The 21,682-nt window shown below is 35.6% G+C and overlaps 3 protein-coding genes across 9 annotated transcripts; 1 reads left to right on the top strand and 2 right to left on the bottom strand.

Annotated features, from left to right (window-relative positions):
- The first annotated feature begins 329 nt into the window (after positions 1-329).
- Positions 330-2,063, top strand: LOC122290225 (F-box/kelch-repeat protein SKIP25-like). Its single transcript, XM_043097819.1, has one exon. It carries the CDS (start codon positions 761-763, stop codon positions 1,958-1,960), a length of 1,200 nt encoding a protein of 399 aa, XP_042953753.1. The 5' UTR covers positions 330-760; the 3' UTR covers positions 1,961-2,063.
- Positions 2,064-3,552: 1,489 nt separating this feature from the next.
- On the bottom strand, positions 3,553-7,056 carry LOC122290224 (phytochrome-interacting ankyrin-repeat protein 2-like). Its single transcript, XM_043097818.1, has 3 exons — positions 6,330-7,056; positions 4,152-4,323; positions 3,553-4,017 (listed from the first exon to the last, which is right to left on the bottom strand). The coding sequence occupies exons 1-3, from the start codon at positions 6,459-6,461 to the stop codon at positions 3,803-3,805; spliced, it is 519 nt and encodes a 172-aa protein (XP_042953752.1). The 5' UTR covers positions 6,462-7,056; the 3' UTR covers positions 3,553-3,802.
- Positions 7,057-10,768: 3,712 nt separating this feature from the next.
- LOC122290222 (pentatricopeptide repeat-containing protein At5g65560-like) lies at positions 10,769-18,507 on the bottom strand. Of its 7 annotated transcripts, none has more exons than XM_043097811.1 (8): positions 18,204-18,507; positions 17,667-17,903; positions 17,360-17,446; positions 17,066-17,158; positions 14,147-16,976; positions 13,928-14,043; positions 11,972-12,050; positions 10,769-11,193 (listed from the first exon to the last, which is right to left on the bottom strand). In XM_043097811.1, the coding sequence occupies exons 1-5, from the start codon at positions 18,312-18,314 to the stop codon at positions 14,214-14,216; spliced, it is 3,291 nt and encodes a 1,096-aa protein (XP_042953745.1). In that variant the 5' UTR covers positions 18,315-18,507; the 3' UTR covers positions 10,769-11,193; positions 11,972-12,050; positions 13,928-14,043; positions 14,147-14,213. The 7 variants fall into 7 exon arrangements, with proteins under 7 accessions (XP_042953745.1, XP_042953746.1, XP_042953748.1 ...); XM_043097812.1 differs by having other exon boundaries at positions 13,928-14,020; XM_043097814.1 differs by having other exon boundaries at positions 13,928-14,013.
- Positions 18,508-21,682: the final 3,175 nt, after the last annotated feature.

Here is a 21,682-nt window from a genome sequence, read left to right as displayed (position 1 = left end):
TCAAGAATATAGTGACAAGAAAACAGACATGAACAAAAGATTGATTTGTTGCAAATTATATGTGATTTTATATGGGAAAGCAAGAAAACAATATGTCATAACCTATGAACAACTGGACAATTTAAGCACATGAGTGTGCTAAGCATTTCTTAGTGCAAAGATTGTCAGAAGTTTCTTTGCAATAAATATTATTATCAAAAATTTTATGTGCAGTCATTTTTGTGCACTCTTTTGTGCACTCCAGTAATATGATTGGTTGGATATTAAAAAAAAATTAATCCAGCCAATTATATCATTGAAGTGTACAGAAAATACGCAAAAGTGACTGTACGTAGTATTGCTCTATTATTATAGATATGTCTTGTATTATTCTTATTTTATATTAATCCTATAAAGTATAAACAAACAAGGAAGCACGTGAATCTAAATTACCTTATTTTCCTGATAATTTGGTTAGGTTACAATAAATGTTTCCATCAATGGAAATAAAAGGCAAACGCTTATCTGGTTGTACTATGTGTAGTGTATGGCGTGATGATGATGAATAGAAATTCCTATTTACCATCCTGACATTGTAACAAATTCCTATTCTCCTCCAAAAACCAGAGATTTCCATTTTTCACGGCTACCTGCAAGTTTAAAGCTTGCCTCTTTTAAAAGGTAAAGGGCTCCAGTACTAGTAATGTTCCAATTTCCAAAAGCCCTCCTCTAACACAAAACCCCTGCAGCCACCTCACCCAGCCCGGCTTGTTTAGCATCCATGGCCGACGCCATCACCAGTACTACTCCAAGCACTGACACTGAGACGACCCTCGCATTGGATCGCAGCCACCGCCATGATCTGCCTCATCATGATCAGCCGCTGCTACCGGGACTTCCCGATCATATTTCACAACTCTGCCTCTCCCTCGTCCACCCTTCTTCGCTCTACTCTGTCTGCCGCTCATGGCGCAGCCTAATCTATTCCCCTTCCTTCCCTCCTTTCCTCTCTTTGTATGCGCTTCTATCTTCTTCATCAACAGCGTCTCAAAATCATTTGAATGCCATTGATTTCTTCACCTTCGACCCGATCTCATCGTGTTGGCATCTTCTCCCTCCTCCACCTCCTGACCCACCCCTCCGTGTCCTCCTTCACCACCCATCTTTCATATCCCGAAACTTTCCCATTCAATCCGTAGCCGTCTCCGGTAACCTTATCCTGCTCGCTGCCACCACCCATAATTTTTTCCCAGCACTTTCTCACCCTCTCGTCTTCAATCCACTGTCTAAAGCATGGACCTTTGGCCCTCCACTTGCCGCACCGCGCCGCTGGTGTGCAGCGGGTTCAGTTCGCGGCGCGGTGTATGTGGCCAGTGGGATGGGATTCCACTACTCCACGGATACCGCTCGGTCGGTGGAGAAGTGGGATTTGCACATACAAGATAAGAGCGACAGATACCACCTCGGATATTTCGGATGGGAGTGGAAAAGAAAGAGCTGGCTTAAAGACGGGCGATTTTGCAGAGAAGCAATCGATGCGGTCGGATGGAGAGGGAAGCTTTGTATGGTGAACGTGAGAAGCGATGCCGCAAAAGGAGTGGTTTACGACGTGGAGAAGGACACATGGGAGGAGATGCCGGAAGGCATGCTTGCCGGGTGGAGAGGGCCGGTGGCAGCCATGAACGAGGAGGTCATGTACGCGTTGGATGAGGGTAAAGGAGCTCTCAGAAAGTATGTGCCGGAGAGGGATGTGTGGGAGAAGATATTGGAGTCAGAGAGGCTCAGAGGTGCCCAGCAGATTGCCGCCGGAGGTGGGCGAGTGTGCGTCGTTTGCCGTGGGGGTCTTGGGATCATTGTGGTGGACGTGGTTTCACCACTTGGAAGATTTTGGGTGTTGGATGCGCCGGCGGGATTCGAAGCGGTGGCCGTTCATATCCTGCCGAGGATGAACCGGCTGGATACATCCATGGAAATAAGATGATTTTTCAATATTTATTTATTAAAGTCATTTTCTTTGGAGAATTTTGGACGAGACTGGTCCACATGATGTTTTATTATTATTATTTAATTATTCTCTGAGATTTTCGTGGCTTTCTGGAAACTTTAAAAGTGAAAATTTGTCCGTTTCCTCGACAGTATATCGTACGTTCGTGGAGGTTTTTTAATTAATTTATATGAAAATAATAATTAATTTTTTAATAATAAATCTTATTCCTTTTTAACATTTTATCACTATGCATAACATTAAAAGTCGAAAATAATACATTGAACAATAATATATATGAAGTTTAAAGAGGAAACCTACCTCACTTTTCTACCCCATTTTTTCACCAAAATTTTTTTTCCTAATAATTAAGAAAATATTTTATAATAATTTTATTATTATTTTTAAATATTTATAATGATTAAAAGAATGTGTAAAAAAGAATGAAAAATGTAAAAAAATGATTTACACTATTCGGTACCATTTGGTACCGAATTTTCAGTGGGAGTAATACCGCTCAAGTTTTAAATATACAATTTTTGTATAGATATTTTATAGAAAGTAGATCACACTTACTCAAAATTCTAGAACTACAGACAAGTTTGCCTACATTTCACCACTATTGACATGGCAGGACAATTATATATATATATATATATATATATATATAAAATAAAAGGAAAATGGGTAAACACGTATAAACTAGAAGAAGCTTTCATCTCCCTCCCCCTCATCATCCACGAAAAAGCTATCGTCTTTGTTGACACCATCTCCACACAAGCATGTCTCTGCACGCACCGTCGCACCCACTGCCTGCACATCTTCGTTGGACTCTCCCGCCACCGCCACTACATCGGAAAAACTTTCGCACTCACGTCTCTCAAATAGAAAAATCGTTGGTTTCCTCCGCCGCCATTCCTCGTTGTCCGTATTTGGTTGGTTCTAAATTTTCTACTTTCGAGTCTTCAATTTTATTATAATTCTATGGTTTTTGTGCACATACGATTATTGTTAAAAATGATGTATTTTTTCCTATTTTTCATGATTTTCTGATGAAAATATGAGAATAGGGATGAATGAATACATTTCTCAAAGAATCTGAAAAAAGTGAAAATTAATTTAAAGAGATGAACCACCACCACTTAGATTATTCACTCTTTATAATTGGGGTTCAGACAAATCCCAAAAAGGGAACTTGAAATAGTTCTCTCTCTAGCTAACCAGATTGTCGAGATATGCTCTCTTCCTTTTTTGAGGTGGAAATTGTTTGTTTTATAGATAATGCATCTCATCTTTGCTGCCATTGTTTTTATTCATAGTTTGCGCAATGGTTATCATCGAAATGGTCTATCACTTAAAGGGTTATTCAGCTGGGATATGAAACGCGGGTCAGGGTTGGGGAAGGGGGTATTCAGCGGGGAGGTTACAGAAGACAACAAAAGAAATGATCAAATCGCCCCATTTCTGATAAGTGGCGGGTATGCCAGGTCATAAGGTGTGCGCAAGGGATGCGCAAGATGAACTTCATTTAGATTTTTCCCTAAAAATTTATGTGTCTAGTATAATAATGCGGAACAGAGACTCGAATGTTATCCAAAGCAGTTATTTTATGTTAAAAAAAAGTGACATAACCAATCACACATTACAACTTATTTTACATTCAAGGAAGTCTGTGTAGTGAGCATCATAACATTTCAAACGTCAAAAGTTGGCAACCAACAAATAAAGCACGTTAACACCAGGGGCAAACCTAACACAAAGCAGGAATTTCAAGTAAATGCGATAAACACCAAGTCAAAACAAAAGTAACAGTACGAGGCCATGGCAATGAGGGCATTTTCAGCTCTCTGAGCTGGAGGAAGTCTCACCAGCTGATGAGTTCTCTTGCCTAAAGCGCACCATCTCATCATAAGCCCACTCAAGACCAGTGCAGTAATGGAGGGGTGGATTAAATCTGCCGTCATTGATGTCAGCGGCCAAGAATGCACCATTCTCTATCAGGAATTTCACTGCTTCCTTCCTCCTTTCTTTAGCTGCATTGTGAAGTGGTGTCCCTGGGTTTAACCAAAAACAAAGAAAAATAAATATCGTCCATCTGAATTCAAAATCATTTATTCATTTGGAGAAAATGGAAGAAAAGACAGGAGGGGTACTGAAACCGCTTTATCTATGAGATGAATTGACTTACAACCACAAGCACCCAAAGTTCTAGCATCAATGTTAGCACCACGTTCTAGCAATTCATCCATAACCTCAAGGTGACCACCCTCGGCAGCAAGGTGGAGGGGGGTCACTCCTTTTGATTTGGAGCCCCAGGCAGCCAAATTCGCATCCATCCCTTCATCAAGAAGTCGTTTCACCTGTTTCAAATAAAATTAACTCAACTACTCAGAAAAATATAAATTAACTTAAATTAAATCGACTTCTCTTTAGCCAGATTAAAATTGCAAATTTATTAGGATAGCAACACAGTTTAACTGTTACTAGCTTTCAGGTTAAAAACACCAATCAGTAATGTGTGCACAAATGTTCCAAAGTTCCTCCAAAGTGCGCTCCTTATCATTGAAATACCAATCATTCCTTTCCATCCAGATACACCACATAAGACACAAGGGAACCATCTTCCAAGCTGCATCCACTTGAGAGCAACCATGAAGCCCGTTCCAACACACAAGAAGATCTACCACTCTCCCAAGCCAAACCAATTCTACAAAAAATTCCATCCCATAACGCCCTTACCACCTCACAATGCAAAAGTAACTGATCCATTGATTCCCCATGCTTCTTACACATGAAATACCAGTCCATAACAATAAACCACACTTCCTCAAATTGTCCGTCGTCAAAATTTTCCCAAGAGAAGCAGTCCATGTGAAAAAAGCAACTTTGGAAGGTATGTGAGACCTCCAAATACAGTTCAAAGGAAACGGAGAACTATTATGAAATGTCTACAGCTTATAATATCATCAAACTGTGAACTTTTTGCTCCCCTTGGAGCTCCACAGCATACCATCCCATCAGTACCACTAAGCCTCAAAGAGTATAAAAAACTGAAAAAAGCTGAAACTTTATCAATTTCCCAATCCTGTACAGCTCTAGCAAAACAAACATCCCACTGAAAAGAACCATTAGAACGAACTAACACAGATCTGAAACAGAGGCATGCCGATCAGAAACCAGGCGAAAGATGACTGGAAACACCCCATTGAGAGCTTGTTCACCACACCAAATATCAAACCAAAAACAGATCCTAGATCCCTCTCCAATCGCATAACTAACATGGCTTACACCATATGAACTTCCTCAAGCCATCTATTTTCTCTCTATTCTTATTCAATAATGTTTCCACCCACCAAATTGATAACCCATTCTCAAAGCTTCACACTTACAGAAAGATTGGCATTATCTGTGTCCTTTTGTTGTTGTAGATTCCATTGTCTTGTCAACAATCAAAGATGAAATGGGTTTGGATTACGGTTTAGGAAATATAAATAATAAAATGAAGATGTTCAGCTGGCTGATTACCGTGAAAAAGAAACTCAAGTTTTATAATAATGTTTTATGGAAGACTTTCTACACAAATTTGTCTTTATATATATATATATATATATAAGTAGAGTAAAAAGAAGAGTTATTGATATAATTACATATCCTGAGTTATTGTACGATAGTAATGAAATTCCTAACACAAGCACCCGGTAGTTCTAATACCAATGGCCTCTCCATCCTCCCTGATCTAAAGCTCATTTGCCCGGAATATAGATTCCTGCTATTGATGATACCTTTGTCTCTCACTAAAACCATCATATTCTACGCAGGTTTTCAGAATATTCTTCAGCACATAAAAAAGTTTCTAAAAATGAGTTTTTGCTCCCCTCATTGTTGTTGATAAGTAGAAACTAAATTATCCGAACAAAGGAAGGGATTTTATTTTGGATAAGTACAAGAAAAAAAAATAAAGGACATAAAGCACAGTCCATTAGCGGTAACAGTTCACAAAGCATCATTAAGTCTTCTATGTACAATATTCTTATCTCTTAAGCGTTATAACAGTGAACATCATAATCGGAAGTCTCTCACCACATGCTCCCAAAAAAAAAAAAAAACTTCAAAACCTTATAGCTAAAGCTCTCGTAAGATGAGTGTATTATATAACTTGAAAACGTGCAAAAGGAGTTCACAAGGATTGAGTTACCCTCATATCAGGTCCTGTATTAAATCCAAACAAGTTACGTATCAATAGAAAAAGCAAACATACAAAACCTTTAATATGCATTTAAAAAAAAAAAATCAATCCCAAAGGCTCAATTCAGGTCACAGAATTATCCTAGAGTTTAAGAAAGTGAAGCAAAGAAAGAAATCTTACCTCCTTGACATCACCTTTACGAGCACCAATATGGAGCAGAGTCCATCCTCTATCATCCCTATTTACACCAGATCTCAACGACCTCCTCCTCGAAAAGCTCCGACGAGCAGAACCCACCTGCTCCTGTGGCATACTTCCCAGGAAAAAAGCACCAAAGTAATCTCCTCAAAGCCAATATGTACGTATATATGGGAACAATCGTAAGATTTTCAAACAGTACAAGGCCCGCGATCAAGAAACTCCCAGATCAATTTTTTGCAATTTTCAGTTCGGTAATATCCTCAAGACCGAGAAGACAGCAAATTCCATACGCTTTTTGGGAAAACTTAGTTGCAAAAACAAGAAAAGTAGGTGGGGAGAGCAGACTTAGCGAGAGGCGGAGAGGAAGGAATGATTGGCGATGCAGTAAGGTGTGATAGGATTCAAACCAGGACCCAATACGCGAAGATTCTGAAGGACAACGATGGAGGTCACGCAGGGCGAAGAAATTTTAATCATTATATAGGTGATGCGAGGGGGACGGGAAATCTGGGAACAGAGCAGTAGAGGAAGAGAAGGATATACAAAAAAATACAGTCGATGAATCCTGGTTTGATTCGGAGAATCGGAACAAATCCTAGGGGTGATACGCAGAAGGAGGGCGACGGAGAGGCGACTGAAAGTCTGAAAGAGAGGGTCGAAACTTCGCAAGGCCTGGCTTCGAATAACAAAGGTTATTCTGAGTCCTGACGATCTCTTTGGTCTTTTTAAGTTTTAAGTGAGCCTGTGAACAGTGAAAGGGTCGGGTAATCGGACTCTCTCAGGCCCAAGGTATGAGTCTTCACATTTTTTTTTTTAAAAAAAAAAAAATATATATATATATATATATTTCAAACGTTGAATGTGTAACTTCTCAGCATTGCATAATTTATTTTTAAAAAATAAATAAATAAAGTACCCGTATTAGGGTTGTACAAGAATCGTCGAAATCGACTAACAATCGATCTGACCAGCCACTGGAGCACAGAACCAATAAGGAACCGATCGGCAGGCGAGAGAATAATTGAGAAAACCGATATCGGCAATCGGTGCTGGTTTGAACTCTTGGAAAATCACTGAACCGGTCAATCCTATTTAATTTATTTATTTTGGAATATATGTATATAGAACGGCACCGTTTCATTTAAATAAATAAAATTTAAGTGAAACGACATTGTTTTGGAATCTGGAGGTTAAAAAAAGAAACACATATAGTACGTCGTCTTGAAATAGTTTTAATAAACTATTTCATAGAAACGCCGACAACAAACCAAAGATCGTGCAAATGCACGTAGAGATCGATTTCCCTCCCACAGTCAATCGATTTCGACCAGTTCTAAACAGCTTTCTCCCATATCGGATCTCATTTTTGCACCGAAACCAATGCTAATACGTTAGTGTACAATCCTAACCTGTATGAATGATAATAATAAATCTCATTTTTTTTCAAAATTATTATAAAATGTTTGCGCATTTTATGATTATAGTATTATTCTTCTTTAAAATGTCTTGGGATTAAAAAAATAACACACATTCTGCTTTATCTAAAGAAAACTAATATTTTTAATTATTTTAGTCATCATTATTTTATTATCTCTTATTGAAAAATTTATTTTCTAATTCTCACTTATCCATCAAATTTTTAATGTCAACTTCAAATATGAATTGAATATGATTAGAAGAATAAATAATAATAATATTATTATTTTTTAATTAATACTCGAAGTAGGTTCCTTATTATGTACTGATGCTCTAATGGCATGATTGAGCTCGTTTGGACATTTGTAATATCTTAAAATATTTATAAATAATAATGAAATAATTTATGAATAATAGTAAAATTGTTTGATTTGAGTTAAAATATTTTATTGAATTTTTTTAGAAAAAAAAAAAGTTGAATAAAAATATTATAAAATTTTAAAATAATTGTTATGTTGAAATTTAAAAAAATTATATTATTTTTTGTGTTTTATTTAAAATATAGGTGGGCGGTAGGGCACTAGCAGTGGGGGTGGAAGGTGGTTTGGCCCAAGCCTAACCCCCTCCTCATCTCGAGTTGGACTTTAAGCCTAGCTCAATTATGTAAATATATATATATATATATATATATATATTTAAATTTGCTACCAATACTATGTCGTTTTGCTAACAAATTTAGTTTTTTATTTTATCTTATTTAAACAGAGGATGAAACATTATTATTTTGGGGTGAGGTTAAACCTAAGGAAAATTCTTCTTATCATTCTCACACTTCACACACCACACTTATTTTAATTTTTTTTTATTTTTTCTATAATAAATATGTAGTGTGTAGATGATAAATAGAATAATTTAATTAGTTTAATAAGAATAAAATGAAATAAAAAATAAAAATAAAAATAAAAAATATTATTTTAATATATAAAATGTGTGGTGTGAGATGATGTGTAGCATTTCCCTAAACCTAAATCCCCCGCCCCGCCGCAATCTTCTCTCTCTCCCTGATGGATTGTTTTATTGTTTGGTAAGGATTTTAAATAGTAGTTTAAGATAGTTTTTGTTGTGAAATGTAAATTTGTATTTCAGTTAGGATTTTTTTTGGGTTTTAAATGGTAGTCTAAGATAGTTTTTGTTATAAAATGTAAATTTGTATTTCGGTTTGGATTTTTTTTTTTGGATCTTGACTTTTTATTGTGAATTTGTATTTTTTTTCTCTCCCCACAATCATCAGTGGGTGGTGCCGTGATGGACGGGGGGCCTGCCCTTGATGTGGGCATATCTCGGGGGCAAACACAACCCTCCACACATGCGGGAGTGGGGTGCGGGAAGGGGGTAATCCCGTCATCCTACATAATATCCTTAGTTTGGAAGTTTGAAAAAGTTGATTTTGTGTTTGGATAAATAATAAAGTAATGATTAAAAGAAAAAATTGAAAATTATATTGTGAATGAGTGATGTTTGACAAAAAAATATTTGAAAATACCTTGTTATACAAACAAGACCTCATTTTCTAGAGAGAGATGTGAGCAAACCTCGTTTTCTAGGCCTGCCGTAAATGGGACTTGCATTTGAGTATTTAACAATTACATTTAAATTATGTCCTAATTAGGTACTATTTGATTTGTCCCTAATGTAGGAAGAAGCTGTTCCCGACTTTGACCACAAAACCATAAATTTTGTGATCATTTAGGCTCGGTTTTTCTACTTTTTTCTAGTGCTGCATGCAGCTGCTAACTTTTACGTCGATTGAGTCACCAGAGCTCTGCCAAAGAATCGAATTTAGCCACCCATCATTCATCATCACCGTTGGGATTGTGGGCATCGAGGGAGGTCGGGGGTTCAAGCTCGAATGATGGGGCGTGAAAGCCGGCAGATTGGGCAGTGATAGGAAGGTCGAGGTTCTTCATTCTGCTAAAGAAGACCCATATAACATCGAAGAGAATAACACCTTCCATTTTGAGGTAAAAATTCACAAATAATATTTCTTTTCCAACTATTTTGTTGGTAGCCAATGCCATCCCAACCTACCTTCTCTTTTCGGAGATAAAGAAAGAAGGGAAGGGAAGGGAAATAATGAATAAAGAATAAATAAATAAAGAACAGAGAAAAAACCCCCTGGGGGGAATGAAACTCAACTGTGGGAGCAATCAAGATCACCTGTCCTAACTTAATATTTACCAGGTTAGAAACATACGTGAGAGTGTAATCCCCACTTTGATTTACTCATCCACGTATGAGACCGATAGCCTTCTTGGTAGCTCTATGTTGACTTCCCCGTTCTTCATTCACTTGATTGGTCAGAACGGAATTGGAGTACTTCTCAACTTGTTCAAAGAATTCTGCTTCTTTACTTCTTCGCCTTCAATTTCCCAATGATTTTCTCCAACTGCAAAAAATATAGTTCAGGTTGATGGGTTGTTCAGGAATGACAAGCAATTGCAGCAACGGAATGAGCAATTGAGTTGCTAAGCTCTAGAGATTAAAATTGCTACAGGTTCCTAGTAGTAAGTATAATTCTCATTTTAATTCGTTCGTTTCAGAAATATTACCCAAACCTTAATTCCCGCCTTTCTCACATCACCATCATCATATTTGAACTTAATTTTCACATTCAAGGGTGGACAATGGACATCAAAGTTTAAAATCAGAACAAAAATTCATGAAAATAGCATTATTTTTCGTATACAAAAGATTTACCCTTGGCATTGCTTATTAAAATCCCCTTCCACCCCACCCCTTGTCTCTATCCTCTACCCCTTTTGGCCTTTTCTTTAGTTTAGGGTCGGCAAATGAATATGTTATCTGTGGTTTTCCTTACTTTGAGACAACTATTTTAGATGCAAGAGCTACAAGCTCAACAGATCAAAACATTATTGAAACAAATAGAGGATTGGTACAAAAAGTTAACTCAACTACTGAGTACTTATGATAAAACTTGCCTGTTTTATTGAATTTGGCTTCTGAGCACTTGTGATGCTGATTTGTTGAGTATAGAAGACAATTCAACCCCTAGGTGTTGGCTCAAGTGGTAAAGGACTTAGGCTTGAGGGTATGCTCCCCCCAGGTCTAAGGTTCAAATCTCCTTGGGTGCAAACAATTTCTAGGAACCATTGGACTGAGAGATTTTCCCCTTGAATTACCCGAGGTGCACTTGCGGGAAACTCCTCGCCGAGGGCCTGTGCACTCCCGAGATTAGTCGGGACACTGTTCTTGAACACCCAGTGCCAATAAAAATAAATAAAATTCTTTTCGCAGCTCATCCAAAGCTCAAATGCGAAAACAGAGGACGATAGGCTGCATTTGGCTGATTTTAAACCAGCCATATTCTTCTCTCCACTAGAAATTTAAAGCTTCACACTTTTCCTTCCTGCATGCAATATGCAAAAAGAACAGTAGGAATAATTTCCATTATAGCATAACTAGCGAGTAAAAAATGCCTAATTGGGGCCTCAGAAGGATTAACTTTTCTTTTTAAAGTTTTTTATAGAAGTTTCTGGGACAAGTTTTGAATGGTGGATGAACAGAGAAAAGTTAGTAATGCACAACAGTGGGGGTCCAATTGAGCTCACTAGGACTCTAGTAACAAACGGCAAGATAAATAACCAGGTTAAATGTGTTTCATTTTAAGGGAATATGAACATGATCAGGTGAGATAGTTAGCACACCTGTCTAACATGGGTAATTATTCAATCAAGTGTCTATCCTTATAAAAAAAAAAAAAAAAACATGTACAAGGAATCATGTTAAGAACGTAAATATCTCAATCTGGCACTCTTATGACTTGAAGCATTAGAAATCCAGCTTTCTTTGTTGAACATCATACATAGGTAGTTTGGAAAGTCCAGCCGATTTCAAATATTGAGAGAGAGAGAGAGAGAGAGAGAGAGAGAGAGAGAGAGTAGCAGTAGCACATGGGCTACACAATGAAAACAGATTCTAACAGAAAAATGGCTAAAACCCAAGGTTTCACAAAGTCAGCAGCCTTGCCTTATGTATACAGTGTGTTGAGCTTCGACCTACCGTTTGCAAATAATTCCAGTAAACGTCAAGAAAAGGAGTGGAAGTAACAGCAGCCAATGACACAAGCAATTCTAACAATTTTAAGTGTCTATAAGCTGGCATGTTCTCTGAAAGAGCACCCTTACCTTGTAATAATTGCTTGGAAATGGCCCTACTGTTACATAAGCATTTGTTTGCCCAAGCTGTGTGCTAAAACTCTTCTCTCTGCATCAAGAAGAGATTGGTTGGAAGTGTTAAAAGAGAGTATTTACAACATTGCAGCATCATGAACAAGGTCATGGCAAAACATTTGTTTTTCTGAACATGTTTTAGGAACATATTTCAAATTAGAGATATAAACCATAAAAAACAAGCAATTTTTTTTTCTTCACAATTAATAAGAGAATTTCATTACTAAGAATAGGCAAAACCCAAGTACACAAGAAGTATACAAGAGGAAATACCTACATTCACACTAGAAACATAAAAAGACTAAAGCAAAACAAGAAAATTATCTCCATTCAATACAAGAGCCTTAGCCCAACAACTCAAGGTACTAAAGAAAAACTCCCTAAGTTCTCCCATTTGAGCGTTCTTTATCTTTCTTTCTTTTTTTTATAAGTAGTAATACCCGTCCTACCAAAAATCTCATTCCACAAAGTCTTGGCCACCTCACAATGAAGAAAAAGATGGTTAATAGATTCACCATCTCTCTTGCACATGAAGCACCAATCTACTACACACATTCCATGCTTTCTTAAGTTATCCGTGGTTAGAATTTTACCAAGAGACACCAACAAACAGAAAAACACCACCTTACCAGGTACCTTAACTCTCCAAATGCTTTTCCAGGGGTAATCATAGACACAACGACAAGTTAGTGCCTTACAAAAGGAGCTAACCAAAAATCTACAGAACCATTTTTTTAAAATCAAATCATGCTGAAAAGAGTCTGACTTCTTACCAAGTTGTTCCCTTTCCCCTTTTCAGTTCAGACCCTATTCCATTGGCTCCAAGAAGTACATTAAAGAGTGAAAAGGAATTTTTAAAAATATATTTCCTCCTAAAGAGAGAAAAGGACAAAATGCAAGGATCAAGAAGAAGTGACATGAATTTTTAAAACAGTATAAGAAGAAGCAGTGAGAGAATCAGACGCATGCTTATGATGAACAATAACAAGCATTTTAATCAACTGTTTCCTCTAATTTCCCTTCATTTAACCAGAATACTAGCGTCCTAATAGTATAATGTTATATGGGGGGAAGCATGTGGAGGAGAGTGGGAAGAGAGATCCTTCAGGCTAGAAAGATGTGATTCCCAATGACAGGAAACTTATTGGTCTGGGGTGGCACCTAAGTCTTAGAAGAGCATAAGCAAGTGGGCCTCTCCTCTTCAGCTTTTTACTTGCCTCTCAAATTATCTCCACCTAGAGAGTGAATGTACAATCTTGCATCAGAGGATTGTAGCATCAAAAAGGTGAAATGTAATTGCACAACTAGAAACAATGAAAGAAATTCCCAGTATATTTATGGTTTCTCAATTTCGAATTCAAGTTCAAATGTGGAAGCTTTAATAAATCATGGTGTAATTACAACTTGAATTCCCAAAGGCTGTTTGTGGGGAAATGCCCCTTAGGAAGCTTTATAGGTCTGTGACTTTGTCAGAAACCACATAAGGAGCTGTGATATCAATAATATGAACTGCAGTAATTTAGTCAAGCATATCTTCAAAAGCTCTCATTAAATAATCCATAAAATTTCATGATCGTGGGTAACAGTTTATGGTATGGCCTAATTGGCTTTCAAAAGGACCAAAACTTTTCTTTTGACCTCAGATTGCCTAGCTAGGTTGTATGTGGAATGTGACCAGCAAGCAGTAATATACACATGCCAATATGTCTTAGCAAACAGTCCAAGAAGGCTATAATCAATAACAAAAGGACCAAAACTTTGCTTTCCTGGCAAGACAAATGAACCAAAACAATAATGATAAGACGATCCTAAGAAAACTAGAACAGAACAAGAAAATTACTTGAAAGACATGGTGAAAGCAATAATAAATCTCTGAATGTGAACTTTAGCTAAACGTGACTGTAAGGCTACCTTTAGAACCATATTTGTCTACGCTAAGCCTTCTGAGTTAATCTGAGTCAGAAATTCTTTAAATAGTATGCCAGACGCACGATCATCTGTCATCTTCTTGCAATTAAGAAATCATACTTGAAAATCAAAAGATCAGAAAATCAAATTATTGACATATTAAAAAAAAAAAAAATGAAGGAAACAGAAAAAGTAAGAAGACTTAGAAGCACGTCTGCTTACCCACTGTATGATGGCAAAGATTGAAAGGCATTACTGGTCCCATTTAACAGACATTCATACTTCATCGTCAATCTATGTCCTTTTTAACTTGGTCAGATATTTCATATGTTTCAATGGATTTGTCTAATTTAGACAGCTCTCTGGCCAAGATTAAATATGTATGAGAATTGAGAATGCAATTTCTGGCCTCCATAATGTGCAGAAGCGACATGCATGGATCTACTTGCCCTTGCTTCAGCAATCCATCAACCAATACTGTCCAAACAATCTCATCATTATTCCATTCTTTCTCAAGCATGCTCTTGAAGAAATTTTGAGCCTCTTCTACCCGACTTGCACTGCAGAGAGCACAAATAAGTGCTTTGTAGATTGATAAGCGAGGCTCCAAGACTCTAATTGTCATTTTGTTGAAGATATTCAGAGCATGGTCCAGTTCTAAGTTCTTGCAATGAGAAACCAGCATAGAGTCGTAAATTTCTTGATTAGGACACAAGCCTCTCTCCTTCATGTTTTCCATCAATTGACTTGCCTCCCAAGATCTGCCTTCTCTACACAAGCCTGTCACCAGAGTACTGTAGGTATCAACAGTAGGGTCACATCCATTCTCTGACAATCTAGTTAAGAAATTACATAAAACTTCAAAATTGGTACATCTCTCATCTGAGCTGCAATTGTACACAGCTTCATGTTGTGCTGCAGCCTTTTCTGTGAGCAACTTACTCTCCCTTTGCAACCCTTTCAACAACACACACAATGTTCTGTAGTTGGGTTTGCAGCCCATGTTAATCATTCGCCGAAGAAGTAAGAACGCATGATCTAGCCTATCGTGCATAACAAAACCGTCAATAAGTGATGTATATGTCACCTCATCCGGAACCAATCCTTTCCCCTCCATTTCTTCAAGTAACCCCTCCGCATCATCAGCTTTTCCCTCTAGACATAACCCATAAATAAGTAAACTATATGTGTACAGATTTGGTGAGCAATTTCTTTTTTCCATTTCATGAAATATCTTGAATGCAAGCTCGGTCCTACCATTTCTACATAGTCCATCAATCAAAGATGTGTAGGTAATGACATTTGGCTGTAAGCCTTGCTCTGCCATCTTGATACAAGTCTTTTCAGCTTCAGAAAAGCGATTATCTTTGGACAACCCACTTAAAATGGCATTGTAGGTTTCAACACTTGGATGGCAACCACTTTCCTCCATCTTCTCAAACAATGTTAGGGCAATATCTAACTTACCCGCTGTACAGTATCCACTTATCATAGCAGTGTAACAGACCTGATTTGGACTAATACCTCTTTTCTCCATTTCATAGAAAAGACTAGATGCAAGATCCAACTTGCCACCCTCACAACACCCCGAGATAAGTTTGCTGTAGGTCCACTCATCTGGTTCACAACCACTCTCCTTCATCAACTCCAATAGTCTAATAGAATTGTTCTTGTTTCCCAATTTAAGGTACCCATTGATGAGTGTGTTGTATGTAACCACAGTTGGAGGGGGACCAGCTTTGAGCATTTTGTTGAAAAGGACCATTGCCTTCTCAACATCACCCAGCAGGCAAAATCCTTTTATAATCTCATTGTATGTTTGAACATTCAATGACATACCACGGCCTTCCATCCAATAAAAAATCTTCAAAGCAACACCAAATCTTCCTCCAGCACAAAACTCATTTATCAAAGCATTAAATGTTACTGTGCTTGGAACCAAACCATTCCTCAACATCTTGTGGTATATCCCAATTGCAATCTCAAGTTTCCCAGCTCGAGACAACCCACTAATCAATGCTGTATGTGTGTGAACATTGAGAATACATCCCCTCTTCCTCATACTCCCCACCAGCTCAATCGCCTCATTCACACGCCCAGCTTCACATAAGGAAGTAATTGGAACCGTGTAAGTATACACGGTTGGCTCAATCCCTTTCTCAATCATTGCTTCAATCATGTCCAACGCCTCGTCCACCCGCCCATCATTGCATAGGCCATTAATAAGGGTTGAGTATGTAACAGAATTTGGGTCACACCCCTCCATCACCATTCTATCAAAAACCTTAAAAGCTGCACTTAAATTACCATTCCTACAATGTCCAAGAATCAAAGATGTATGTGTAAACACATCTGGGCACATATCATACTGAAAAACCTTACTCAAAACCAACTCTGCCTCTTGCACCCTACCCTTCTTACATAATATATTAATCATAGTGTTGAATGTCAGCAAACTTGGCCTAATCCTGCTGTTCAACATCTTATAATATACATCTTGTGCTACAAAAACCATATCAAATTTTCCCAACTGAATTAAAAGCGTATTGAAGCTATACAGAGTAAATTCAAAACCAGTTCCACTTATCTCGTTGAAATATGACATAGCCTGCTTGAGCTCGTCCTCATTCCGACAAGCTTTGATCATAAGGATCCTCACGTGGTCTGCTTTCGCAAATTGGTGGTCCTGCACAAGCCTATTGAGCATCGATATAAAACAGCCCATATCACGTACGTAGAAATGTCGGTTAGAGACCCAATAGAAGAAGCGCAAGGCTGAGTCCGTGTTGTTATGGATTTCAAGAATCTTGGATACATGGTAGGGTTTGAGTTTGGGGCTCAAGGTTTTGAGTTGCGGGTTCTTTTCCCATTGGGGACCAGAGAGGATGCTACAAATTTTGGAGACTAGATTAGGGGGAGGGTCTTCAAAGGGTGTGAATGAAAAGTTGGGTTTGGATGAGAATCCGCGAAAATGGTGGGAACCCGATTGAGAGAGGAGGCTTCGAAGGTGAATAGAAGATGAGGTTTTGATGGGTTTTCTCATAATTTGTACCTTCAGGAAGGCATAGAAACAAAAATTAGTATGATATAACTAACAATTTTTCAACCCCGTAAAAAGGTTAAAAAGATAATGCTGCTTACAATTTGACTCTCCGCAAGAATATCACGCGGGACATTAAGTGGAAGGTTCGTTGAGGCCACAGCACCTTTCACAAAGCTTAGATATTGCTGGAACTATTCAAGAAAAAATGAAAACAATTATTTCACCACAAGTTTTTTGACAAGTGAAAAACAATTAGCACCACAACTTGACATTAAATTTTTACTTATGTTATTAAATTGCATTCCTCTTTTGTCCAAACTTTAGCAATATTTTTTTTATCACTTTCCTTCTAAGTTACCAGAAACGAGCTGCTGTTTTTCATAAAGCCTTACATGTTTGGTCTTGGGATTGATTATGTCCTCCTTTCTTGTGGAAGCGATGGCTGGCGCATAGAGTACAGATTGAAACACTACTTCACCCTGCAATTCAGCTCAGAAAGAGAGGCACCATGATGAAATAATAGATGCTAAAAAAATCGCATACATCAGGAGTAAAGCCTACACTTAGCTGTAGTTTCCTCATTTAACTATAGCTAATTGGGCGCCCATTTTAGAAGGAACTAATATTTTGAAAAACACGTCAATAGAGAACAACAAACATTTCCAAATCATTACCATACAAAGGTATAATGCTTATTACCTCTGTTATAAAGCATGAAGATGGTAATGAATCCAAGTATTCATCAAAGTTTCTCTTATAGAATTCAAATTTCTCAGCTGGTAAGGCAGACACACAGGGTGCTGCAGCAGTGGACTCATATTGATTGCCCGGAAACGAGGTGCCCTTCAAGTTTACGTGAGTTGAATATTTGATGAAATGACTCCTTCCAGCACTTAACACAGAGTACCAACGACTCCTGGACTCACTCTCTCCCACCTACTACGCATCAGAAACATCAAGATATCATGCCCAAAGAACATGGCAATCGACTCACAAATAGAAACACGCAAAAGGGCATTACCACGCATAAAAAGAGAAACCGCAAATCTACATTTCGACAATATTTCACTCAAAACGTCTTAAAACTGGAATTCCCGACCAAAATTTAAATGTGTATATATATATATATATATATATATATTCGTTTCTTTTAAACAGTTTTTAAGAACTTTTTTGTAAGAAAATCCAATGGCTAATGATTACAAAGTTTATCGATCAGAGAACTGAAAAGCATACGGAATCAAAAAGTCGTGAGGAGCAGGAAATCGGAGCGGCGGCGTTCCCGTAACGTGCGCCATCGCCGGTCCGCATGATACCGGAGAGAGAGCTTCGTGAGAGCCCGTGCATATGGAAGAAGCTATTGAAACAACCAGAGAGAAAGAGACGGCCCCGGGAGGGTTTTGGGAAGATCCTGAAGATTGGGCTAATAGCCTAATACTCCCAGCTCCAGCCTTCTTCACGTTTTCAGAACTCGCCTCTTATTCCTGGCGTTTTGGTTTTGGGTCCCAAATGAAAGGAAAAAAATGGTGTACATTTGGTAGACGTGTCACTTTTAGGTCTCCATGTACCTCTTAACTCTGAAGTGTAATTTGTTTGATGAGACAATTACTCGATTACAGTTTTATCCTTACGATTTGTTTTGGACGGTATATTTATGTTGTGATTGTTTGTCTTCTGTCTGGTTTTTTGGTCTTTTGGTCAGTTAAGTTAGGATGCGCCTAGCTGCCTTTAGAAGAGCATCCACATTAGTTTGGCCAAACGAGGTGTTTGGCTAAATTTTACATAAGAAAAAATATGGTTGTAAGTATAATTGTGTACTAATCTGTATACCAATATAATGTGATTGGTCAAAAAGTAGATTTTATTGAAAACAATGTTAATTTAAATTTTAAGTATGAATAAATCAGTATTGGTACACAGATTAGTACATGACTATGCTTGTATATAGCAAAACTCTTTACATAATTTGGCTAAAAAATCCTTCACATTGGATTGGACAAATTTAAAATAATTTAGACTTTTGCTACAGTGGTTGGCTAAAGATAGAAGACTATTATTCATTCATCAAACATTAAAATATTAATTTCTCATTCCAAACAAATAAATTAAATTAATTAGAATATAATTAACATTTAACATTTAGAATATAATTATTATTAAAATTTAATAATATTTTTTAATATTAATTTAATATAATATAATTATTATTAACATTTAACAATACTTTTTTTAATATTAATTTAATTAGAATATAATTACTATTAGCATTTAATAATACTTTTTTAATATTAATTTAATTATAATATAATTATTATTAACATTTAATAATACTTTTTTAAATATTAATTTAATTAGAATATAATTATTATTAACATTTAATAATAATTTTTTAATATTAATTTAATTGTAATATAATAATATTAATGTAATATAATATAATTATTATTATTATTATTAACATTTAATAATACTTTTTTTAATATTAATCTAATTAAAATATAATTATTATTAACATTTAATTGGTAGAATTACAAAATGTGGGAAAATAAATTAAATAAAAAATTTATTAATTTAATAATATTTTATTATTATATAGAGAATGAATGGCTAATCCAATGTGAAAATTAAATTTTGATAGAATAAACAAATGTAAAAATGTGTTGATATTGATTAAATTTAAAGATGAATTTAACCAAACCAATGCCAATACTCTAAAAGCAATAGCATTGGAATACGTAACACAAATTTAAAATTTGGCTAATATCATATATTACGGTATTACCTTTTGTCTATTTCATTTAAAACCTATTCTAATTTTAAATTATTTATTTATTAGTTAAAATAATAATAAATATTATTTAATTAATATTTTTATTGATTTTTATCTAATTTATTTTTTTCATATTTTACAATTATATCGATCAAATTATAATTAAATTATTATTCAAACAATCATAAATGGTCATATTTAATACTAATAACTACAAAATTTGTATAATAGTATTTCATTTGGGGATGCGGTAGTAAATGCTAGGGTTTGGGGTGAAAAATACTTCTCAGTAATTTGATAGGTTGCTAAGCGGTGAAATCGGTTTGGTCTGGTTGGGATAATTTCAGTCTATCAATTTTTTCAAATTGAACCGGACCGAACATCCAGTCAGTCTGCTATCGGTCGGTTCGTTCGGTCCGGTCTAATTATTATTTTTTTCTTATTTTCTTCCCTAAATAAGTTAATAAAAAAATTACTTAAATTACTAAATTAGAATTAAATGAGTTATTAATATAGATTATGTAATTAATTCATTAAAAAAATATTTTATATAGTCAATTATAATAATTTAGATGAAAATTACATCATTATTTTATATAATTACTATATAAAAATAATATTATAAATTATTAAATGGTGAGTTGGTGATATGTTAGTTAATTGATATCATATATTAGTTAATTAAAATTTACATTAATAATCATTGCTTTATATTTACTTACAAGTTACAACTTAGGTATAAAAAAATCATCTAATAACTTTAATTAGATCATAGATGTAGACATCAGTAATTACTAATTATTTAATGGTGAATTGATAATATACATTAGTTAATTAATTGAATATTAATTTGTAATTAAATATATTGTTAATGTATTAATAGTTTAGATGAAAATTAAATAATTAATTATACAATTATTATATAAAATAATGTTTTTAATATATTTAAAATTTGAAAAAATACATTTTCCTATTTAGTCGGTCCAATCCGGGAAAACCTCACCCTATGATCGGACCTAAACTTGAAAATACATAGAATCTTGGACCAAGACAAACCGGTCTCATGGTCGATGCAGTCCGATCTTAACCGAAACAGTTTGTCCAATCGATTTCTCTGGTCCAGACCGACCATTCTTCACCTGTAGTCAAAACAATTATTGATGCTAACAATGTCTTCAGCAATCAGCAAGGTATTCCTCCAATATCTCAGTTCGGTTTCAAAGCTGAAAAAAACTCGAGGGAAAGAGAGGTTTTATGCGTTGGCAGTAGTGGAACTAACAATAATATTGAGATGGATCAACTTTTTTACTGTGTGACATATTTATATAAAGAGTAATGCTAGATATAGTTTTAGGATATGTAAGATCCATGCACTTCATTTGAAAAAAAAAAAGGAGTCCACTATTAAAAAATAATTTTTTTTTCATATAAGTCATAAATTTATTTATTTTTTCAAAGAAAGTGGGCGAGACTTGCATATCTTAAGATTGCAAACATTATTTCTCTTATGTAAATTAAAAAGAAATTGAAAAATCATAAAAATATAACTACAAACTATTTTTCTTATAGATCATCAATCTTAAATAATCTTTCTTATATTTTTAGTTTAGATTCTATATTAAGAAACACAATATTATATAATAAAAAACTTTAAAATTAATATTAATAAGTTTATTATTTATCCTAAACTTAGTTTTAATTTTAATTTTTGAGAAGCCACATCCTTAAAAATAGATAATATATAGAAATAAAACAAAACTTTGGGACTATATAAAAAATTGAAGAAAAATATTTCTAAGTATATTAAAAAATTTTAGGAGGACTATTTTCTAAATTTATAGAATTATATATAAAATATAAGAGAGTAATTTCTATTTTCATATAGTTTTGGAGGGGCCATGGCCCTATCTAAGGACAATGTGTTTCTGCCACTGTGGCCCTATGA

Source organism: Carya illinoinensis, chromosome 12 (genome assembly GCF_018687715.1).
Source record: "Carya illinoinensis cultivar Pawnee chromosome 12, C.illinoinensisPawnee_v1, whole genome shotgun sequence".
Taxonomy (NCBI): Eukaryota; Viridiplantae; Streptophyta; class Magnoliopsida; order Fagales; family Juglandaceae; genus Carya; species Carya illinoinensis.
The sequence above is the reverse complement of the archived record's forward strand: the minus strand, read 5'-3'. Positions and strand labels throughout refer to the sequence as shown.

Bases quoted from the DNA above. Each gene is read 5' to 3' on its own strand.
- LOC122290225 (XM_043097819.1), top strand. From the start codon at position 761: ATGGCCGACGCCATCACCAGTACTACTCCAAGCACTGACACTGAGACG.
- LOC122290222 (XM_043097811.1), bottom strand. From the start codon at position 18,314: ATGCACGGGCTCTCACGAAGCTCTCTCTCCGGTATCATGCGGACCGGC. The intron at 17,447-17,666 runs GTAATAAGCATT...GCTGAATTGCAG, and splicing joins CTTCATGCTTTATAACAGAG to GGTGAAGTAGTGTTTCAATC. The intron at 17,159-17,359 runs GTAAGGCTTTAT...TTTCTTGAATAG, and splicing joins TCAATCCCAAGACCAAACAT to TTCCAGCAATATCTAAGCTT.
- LOC122290224 (XM_043097818.1), bottom strand. From the start codon at position 6,461: ATGCCACAGGAGCAGGTGGGTTCTGCTCGTCGGAGCTTTTCGAGGAGG. The intron at 4,324-6,329 runs GTAAGATTTCTT...TATTTGAAACAG, and splicing joins GTAAAGGTGATGTCAAGGAG to GTGAAACGACTTCTTGATGA. The intron at 4,018-4,151 runs GTAAGTCAATTC...GGTTAAACCCAG, and splicing joins AACTTTGGGTGCTTGTGGTT to GGACACCACTTCACAATGCA.